General features: G+C 51.7%; 1 protein-coding gene and 1 long non-coding RNA gene across 2 annotated transcripts in view; both read right to left on the bottom strand.

The window, feature by feature from the left end:
- The window catches only part of PPIL2 (peptidylprolyl isomerase like 2), a 30,623-nt gene extending 29,803 nt beyond the window's left edge, over window positions 1-820 (bottom strand). The window contains exon 1 of the mRNA XM_006768862.2: window positions 662-820. Coding sequence (XP_006768925.1) covers window positions 662-693 — 32 coding nt within the window. The 5' untranslated portion in view covers window positions 694-820. The remainder of the gene's footprint in view (window positions 1-661) is intronic.
- A 1,813-nt stretch (window positions 821-2,633) lies between these two features.
- Window positions 2,634-5,583, bottom strand: LOC102768756. The gene is made up of 3 exons (XR_001514761.1): window positions 5,513-5,583; window positions 5,147-5,251; window positions 2,634-2,794 (listed from the first exon to the last, which is right to left on the bottom strand). It is a non-coding gene; the product is annotated as an uncharacterized LOC102768756 (long non-coding RNA).
- Between the last annotated feature and the right edge of the window lie 3,066 nt (window positions 5,584-8,649).

Raw genomic sequence — 8,649 nt, 5'->3', positions numbered from 1 at the left:
AATGGACACAGACAACAGGGGGGTGAGGGTATGGGGGGGGCGGATAGGGGATAATGTGGGATAAGGACACAGATGTAATAACTTAACCAATAAAAAAATTAAAAGAAAAAATCAAAAGAGTAGTGCTGGGCACGAAAGCCTGACCGAAGTCGTTTCTAGAGACAGCAGAAAAGAGCCAGTGGACAAGCCTTCACGCTGGAAGCAGGTGGCAGCTGGAGCGGACTGTGGGAGAGGCGGGTGTTTGACACCGGAAGGTTCTGCACGTGTGTGTGAGCTGCTGCGCAGGGACCAGCGCCCCGGGAGGGGCTGGCTCAGGAGCAGAGCCCGCGAGTGGACAGGGCAAAAGCGAAGTCGGGGGGGCCGTGTCCAAGGAGCGCCCAGGTGGGAAGGCCGCGCCCAGGTGAGGGCACTTACGGTCTAGATAAGATTCTAGAAGGAGAGCAGACGCCTCCAAGCGGGAAATTTGGGCGGCTGGCGGGGAGGGGAAGGTATTGCTCCACCTGAGGGGACGGAAGCTTCGGGAGGAAGCGACACCAGAGGGGGTCCTGAGGTTCACTCTGAAAGCGGGAGCCGAAGACACCGGAGAGCGCAGAACGGGCGGAGACGGAGGCCGAGCGGGACTCAGGCAGAGCCAGGAGCGCCTGGCTGCGGCTCAACTTACATCTTGTCTTTCTGGTGCTGTCGCTTCCCCATGTTGGCGACGGCGGCGGCAGCGGCGGCAGCAGGACCAGCGAACGCGGAAAATCGTCAACATACGACCCAGCCAGCCGCGTCCGCCGCGTTCCAGCCGAGATCCTTAAGTACTTCCGGGTCCCGTCCGGAAATGGGCGCTGAGCATGCTGGGAATCGTGGTCCCTGGAGGCCAGCGCGCCAGTCGCTGTCACAGCCGAGTTTCCCAATTGGGCTCTTGTTCGGTCAGAGCTGAACTGCCTCTGACTCGAAGCCCGTCTTCTGCCAAGCGCCTCGCCTTCCCTCCCAGCCCAACTCAGTGCCCTCCCCACTCAAACCCGTCTTGGTTTGATCTGGGCCCTCAGGTCTTTTTTTTTTTTTAATGTATTTTTATTGATTTCAGAAAGGGAGGAGAGACAGAAACATCAACCGTGAGAGCTAACCACCAATTGGCCGCCTCTCACACGCCGCCCACTGGGGATCGAGCCAGCAATCCAGGCATGTGCCCCTGCAGGGAATGGAACTGTGACCATCTGGTTCATAGGTGGACACTCAACCACTGAACCACCCAGCCAGGCCTCAGGTCTTTTAAGTAGCCCGCCTGGAGCCTGAAGTCCCACCAGCCTCCGCTCCATTCTTGCTCCCCTCAATGACAGATGTCTCCAAAGCGACATCCACAATCACTATGTACCCGCTCACCTTCCATTCTCCCCACCCATTGGGTTTCCGCAGCCTCCAGGGCCTTCTCCTGAGTGGCCCAAGCCAGAAGGTCCAAAGCCCTCACTGATCCCTTGAGTATCTTCTGACCCACCCTTCCCTTGGCCAGAGCCCCAGATGTACACTCAAGTATTGGTGCCCTTGCCCAGTCTCGCGGTTGGTTTTAAGTCCACTGGTAACCCCTGACCCCAACACTAAACTGCCAGTGTCCCAGACTCCTGACCTCTACTCGGGTACCCACTGATTCCCAATGTAACGTCTCCTGAAAGTGCGGAATTCTCCTCCCTCACCTTGTCTCCACCCTCTCCCACTCCGCTCTCCCCCTAGTCACCCAAACCCAGTTGTCCTGCCCTTCTCATCTCACCTCATGGCTGGCCCCTTCTCATTTATAGGTTTCAACATGTGTCACCTCCTCAAAGAGACCTTCCTCGCCCACCCACACACCCCATACATCTCCGTCTCAGCTCCCATAGCGCTCATCACAACTTATAATCGGTATTAATTTGATCTATATACTGGTTTCTCTCTCTCTCTCTCTCACACACACACACACACACAGAGGGTGGGATGGATGTAAGTTCCTTAAGGGAAGGGGCCCCAACTGCTTGGTTTATTATCTCCAGTCCCAAGCAAGTTGTGGGACATATACAAAGGCTCAATGATTATCTGCTAATGTCCATCAGTCATTGTTTTGTGAAGGCTCACATCTCACATGCAGGTTTGTTTCTAAAGTCAGGGTGTGAAGCAACAATTAGAGTCACTATCTTTGAAATTCCCTAGGAAGGTGCCAAGTCGGAAACTGACACACCAGCTCATTTTACTCTAGGGAGGGAACAGATCACTGTTTCTAAACTTGTACCCAGATGAGGCTTGTGTTCAGGGGCCAGGTGTAGGAAGAAAAAAGGTAGACTTGCAAGTCAGTGGGGTCAAGTGAGGGGCCACAGAGTCACTACAGGGAAAGCCCTCGCTCTCTCCTCACTCATTTCTCTTTCAAGATGCACGTGGCTGAATTCCCATGTTAGATGGCAAGCAAGGGGAGTTCACAGTAGCACTGACCTGACCACCTAATGTATGTAAGCTCAGGCCTCAAGGCCTCAGGACAGCACTACCCTGACAAGCTCTTCAGGGTGCAGGGAGCCCATGGAGATTGCACAGCCCCTAAGAAGCCCAGCATGCAAAGGCACCTCCATGAGAACTTTATTCATTCCTCCGCCACAGTCTGCAGGGAAGAGGTTATGGGCCCCGCTTGTGGGGCACAGACTGCGCACTGCCATGGTCAGTCTCTGAGTCATCTCTAGGTCTGGGCACAGGCTGGAACTTGAGCAGGACAGGTGGAGTGAAAACGGGGGTCTCCACAGGAGGGGCTGGTGTCTCCTCGGTGTTGGGGGAGTCATTACAGGCTGAGGTCCTGTGCAGGAGACAGCCAAGATATGTCCATTAGATGGAACATCAACACCATCTGGAGTACACATGACAACCCCCCTTCCCAGGCAGTGGGATGACTCTAGACCAGCCGTGGGCAAATTATGGCCCGCGGGCTGGATCCGGCCCGTTTTAAATGAATAAAACTATTGAAAAAAAGACCGTACCCTTTTATGTAATGATGTTTACTTTGAATTTATATTAGTTCACACAAACACTCCACCCATGCTTTTGTTCCGGCCCTCTGGTCCAGTTTAAGAACCCATTGTGGCCCTCGAGTCAAAAAGTTTGCCCACCCCTGACCTAGACACATTTATACTTCCAAAAATCTCTCCCAAAAATGTTTGTTCAAGGCTGCTCCCTGCAGCAATGTTGTGATTGTGAAAACCTGGACACAATCTAAACATCCATTAGGGAACCCGCTACAGCCATGCAGTGGACTATTCTGGGGCCGTTAAAGGAATGAGGTAGGTCTGTATATCCCAACAAGTAAAGACACCCCAATGCTACAGTAATGGGAAAAAGCAAGTTGCTGAGAAGAACATACAATGTGATCCTGCTTTGGTTGAAAAATTAACCTGTGAGTGTGTGTGTGTATGTGTGTGTTGGAGGGGTACACATGAAACTCTTAGCAGCAGGACTTTTAGCAACAAGAGGACATATATTTTATGTATGCATTTCTGTATTGTGAACTTTTCCCCATGGAATGTGTTCTGCTTTTGTAAAATTTTTTAAACCAATTAAAAATAACTTATTTTTGCAGGTGGCATCATGAGAGCACAGCTCTCAGAAATCAATGTAACAAGAACCTAAAAATTGTCCCCATTAGTGAAATGCTTCAACAGGCAAGAATGGTTGAGCCCTGACCAGTGTGGCTCAGCTGGTTGGGCACTGCCCCATGTACTGGAAGGTTGCTGGTTGGATTCCCCTCTCAGGGCACATGCCTGGGTTTCAGGTTCTATGCCCAGTAGGTGTGTGGAGGAGGTAGCAGATAGATGTTTCTCTCCCTCTTCCTCCTTCTCTCTCTAAAAATCAATAAAAATCTTTTTTTTAAGAATGGTTCAGTAAATGATATTCCATCCATACAATTGAGTATTTGCATCTATTATTATTGATGAAATTAAAGGTGTGTGTGTGTGTTTTTTTATCCTCGCCAAAGTATATTTTTTCCACTGATCTTTAGGGAGAGTGTGGAAGGGAGGGGGAAAGATAGAGAGAGAGAAACAAGGATGTGAGGGAGACACATCAATTGGTTGCCTCCCGCATGTGCCCCAACCAGGGTCGGGATGAATCCTGCCACCCAGGTACGTGTTCTTGATCAGAATCAAACCTGGGACCCTTCAGTCCAAGGGCCGATGTTCTATCCACTGAGCCAAACCGGGTAGAGTTGAATTGTATACTTTAATGTAAGTTAGTTATGTAATATGTAAGTAATAATATATCAATAAGGCTATTCGAAAAGTTATCTGGCCCTAGCCGGTTTTGCTCAGTGGATGGAGTGTCGGTCTGCAGACTGAAGGGTCCCAGGTTTGATTCTGGCCAAGGGCACATGCCTGGGTTGCAGGCTCGATCCCCAGTGGGGGCGTGCAGGAGGCAGCCAATCAATGGTTCACTCTCATCATTGATGTTTCTATCTCTCTCTCCCTCTTCCTTCCTCTCTAAAATCAACGAAGAAATATTTTTTAAAGTTAGCTGATGCAATGAAACAGCCAGTCTAAATCATATTTTAGAATAACACTCAATGATACAGGAAATACCTAATATCCGTCAGTGAAAACACGGGTGATTTTTAAAACCCCATATTCAGTAAATCCCTGCTTTGCAAAACAAGCATGTATATAAACCACAGATAGGGCTGCCCACAGTTGATGGAATCATTCCCTTTCTGTTGGCCTCTGGGCTGTTTCTAATTTCTCACCATGACAAACAGTAGGGAGCTTTTCCAGCACTCCTGATTACATAAGGGTCCTTCCTGGAAGTGGAAGGCATCATCATAAAGACCATCTGCCGCCGAAACCGGTTTGGCTCAGTGGATAGAGCATCGGCCTGCGGACTGAGGGGTCCCAGGTTCGATTCCGGTCGAGGGCATGTACCTGGGTTGCGGGCACATCCCCAGTGGGAGATGTGCAGGAGGCGGCTGATCGATGTTTCTCTCTCATCGATGTTTCTAACTCTCTATCTCTCTCCCTTCCTCTCTGTGAAAAATCAATAAAATATATTTTAAAAAAAAGACCATCTGCCTAGCCCTTGGCCACGCCACCACAGCGCTGGGCAGAAGCAAAGCAGAGGCTGAGCCGGCATGGTGCCTGGCCCCAGGGATGCTCAGCAGCACACTTACCAGGGGAAGCCAGGGTAATGGAGCCTGTGCACACCGTTTCTGGGCAGGTACGAGAAATGGAAGCCTCCAGGACTGAGGACCAGGGGGGTCAGGTTAACCATGTGGCTGCAAGACAGGGCGGAGAGACACTGTCAGCTCTGGGATCCTCCTAGGCGGGCGTCTCCAGTCTGGGTGGGCACCACTCTGACATGGGGACAGAGATTGCTGAGCCCAGGCTCCTTCCTTGAACAGTGAGAATAACCACTCAGGACTGTGGCGAGGGTTAACTAGGAGGTGGGGAGGAAATAACAGCTGAGCCTGGCACAAAGCGTGCTCCCCAAAATGCTCCCTTTCACTTACCTCGAGCCCAGAGTAAATTCCTTTTACCTCTTTGGGTTCGATGACAGGCCAGGCCAGTTTAATTTCACTTCAGAACTTGAAACTTCCAATTTCTCCGTCTGCAGGAAACAAAGGTAATGTCAGGACAAGTTTGAGGGCCTCACCGTGGGTGGGGAAAAATTACCTATATGAGAACTATGTGGCTTTCATTTTAATCAGCAAATATGTCAGGCTCCTCCTCTGTGCTCACCTTGAGCTTGGTGTTAGGGAGACAGGAAATAGGAGCAAGGAGCCAACTGAGAAGATCCTAATCCAGCCTGGGGAGGAGGGGCTGGCTGGAGGGAGTTTGTAGGATAAGTGGGAGTCAGGACGGGTAGGAGGTGAGGAAGGGCACTACAGGAGAATGACAGCCTCAGAGAGAGTCATGGCTGATGGGGGTGAGGGGGTGGGGGGGTGGGAGGGGTGCTGTGGTCCTCCACTTGTCCTCTGGCAGCCCTAGGATTCTGCCCGGTGCCATTTGGGGTTGCCTTGCTCAGCTGAGGCCAAGCAGGTAGGTTCGACCCCTACCCCAATTATTCAATCAGAGTAGCCCCCCTTTTATTGCTTTATCCACTGCTGTTCCACCCAAGACTTTGCCTATAGTCTTAAAAAGGGCTCTGCTAAAAAAATAAAAATAAAAAAGGGGCTCTGCTGCTTGAAAACAATGTTCTGAGAATCACTGCTGGGGCCCAAGAGAGCTGTGGGAGTGGCTGCCCCTCCCAGGATTGTAAGGGGGGCGGGGGACACCCACTGACCGACTTGCTAGGCAGCGGAGGAAAGGGGCCAAAGACCCTGGGCATAGTGTAGACAGAAGACGATGACCGGCCCACCACAGAGGACATGGTGGTGGCAGGTGGTGGCAGTGGTGGAGGTGGCAGCAGTGTTGGCGGCAGGCATGGGGAGGTTGACCGGTTCCGCAAGAGGACGGGTACTAGTTTCTTTACTTTTGGCTTCCTTCTCTTCTTCCTGGCTTCTGTGACAAAAAGGTGCCAGTGGGTGCCTATCCCTCAGCCAGAACACGGTGGAGTGGGGCCAAACACGGTGTTTTCAGCTTCTCCAACAAAGAGGGGAGGCGGGCCCCCTAAAGGGCACCACATAGCAATGCACCATCTCATTGACACCACAACTGCCTCACGTGGAAAGGGTACTTTTGTCTCCATTTTCAAGTGGAACCAGAAACTCCAACTGTACAAGGCACAGGCAGGATCCACGACCAGGCAGCCCGACTTCAAGGGCAGGATTTCATGGGAAGTGATAGGGTATCACTTCCAAGGAGGGTTGGGTTTGACCTGGGCAGCTTGGTCTGCTGCTTCCCCCACCCCCAACCGGTAGGGCAAGAGGAAACTTCTTGAATCCGCCAGTACTCTTGGGGATCCAGGCCCTGGACAATGAGCCCACCGATTATGCCCAGCCCCAGGGCTGTCCTGGGGTGTGCTAAAGGCCCTTCTATGAGAAAACAAACCCACGAGGAGGTCTTGCAGAAGGGGCTCAGGGAGGGAATCTTTGAGGGGAAGGACACTGGGGTCTGATTCCTCTCCTCTCTCCATGTCAGGTCTTCCTACTTCAACAAGTCTTGCTATATTTACTGTTCAAAGTTGAAGACTACCAAGGTGGGTGTTAACAGGCTCCTCATACTGCCGATCAGATCAGCTCATCTAGAATGAGGATAACTAATACCAGGGAGCACTGTCCTGGAGGTTAAGACCCTGCACCCCAGAACAATCCAGACCTGAGTTCAAGTCCAGACTCCATGACTTGCTATGTGACCTAGCCTCCCTGGACCTGTTTCCTCTTCCGTAAAACAAGGATAAAGTAACATCAACGCTACCTCAGGAGGCGGTGGTAAAAGGTACACATGCTGGGCATCCTGCCATCAGATGAAATGGTGTCGTGGGGCATTCACACTGGGCATCACGGAGAGTGAAACACCCGGGTGAGCTGGGCCTCCCGGTGTGATGCCCAGCATAGTCTATTGCTGAACACAAACACACCAAAAGAACTGAACCCAAATCTAACCAAGGCAGTAGAGTGCCTGTCCAAGAAACACAGGCAGAGCGGGACAAACATCACTGATGACCAAGACAACAGATACAAATCCATGATGTGGGATACCCCAAAGGACAACACTGTTCTTCAAGTCCATAGCTGGGAGGGGAGGAAGTAGGGCTTCCCTTCCACCTCAAAGGGGACTTCAGCAGTAGTGGCCGCGGACCCTCATTTGCCATCCCTGTGTGGTCAGTAATATGGCACTAGAACCCTTTCATTTTACCCTCACAAGTGCCCCAATGTGGACACAAATTCTATGGTCACCCTAGTGAAAAGGAACCTAAGAGGGCTACCAACCAAACCAATGCGTGGGCCTTCTTGGGTCCTGAAATGACAGAGCAAGTGTAGAAAGACTGTTATGGACCTTCTGGGAGATCGTATATGGACTAAGTATCAGTGAATTAGGGAACTGTTGTTAATTGTATCAGGTTTGACATTGTGATTATGTCAGAAGCTGTCTTTATTATTATTATTATTAAGAGACGTTAAAAAGTATTCAGGAATACAGTGATGTCTGAGATTTCCCTTTAAGGGGGGTAGAGAGAGTGAAACAAGCATGGCAAGACATGGGTAGCTGCTGAAGCTAGGTGACGGGTACTGGTGTTCACTGTAGTCTCTAGTTCTGCGTTATGTTCACTTTCATAATGAAGACTTCAGGGACAATGGGTCCTGGGTCAGGTTTGCTGGGTTACTCGGGGCAGACAGAGGTTGAGCCTCACTCTGGGAGTAGAGGTGCACACGGTGCATGCTCCTCTTCAGGTGCTCCAGGCGTTGGTGCATCTCCACGGCGCCCATGCTGTTGCAGAAGTTCAGCTCCCCCTGGACTGCACAGAAGAACTTCGCCTGCGACGGCAGCGGGAGAGGTGGGGCAAGAGGAAGGAAGCTGGACCGGTGAGCTGCCTGCCTGCCGCACTCCCCAAACTGGGTTGCCTCGGGCTTCTCAAAGCCCCAACTCTGCAAACCCAGCTGGGCCCAAGCCCTCCCTCCTTCCCCGCCCCCCATGCCCAGAGTTCCGCCCTGGAGGGCAGCAGGACTTCCTCCCGCCCCCAGCCTCCCGCAGCTCCCCCTGCACCCCGCACCCAGAGGAAGGGCCCGCGCCG

Source organism: Myotis davidii, unplaced genomic scaffold, assembly GCF_000327345.1.
Source record: "Myotis davidii unplaced genomic scaffold, ASM32734v1 scaffold223, whole genome shotgun sequence".
Taxonomy (NCBI): Eukaryota; Metazoa; Chordata; class Mammalia; order Chiroptera; family Vespertilionidae; genus Myotis; species Myotis davidii.
The sequence above is the reverse complement of the archived record's forward strand: the minus strand, read 5'-3'. Positions and strand labels throughout refer to the sequence as shown.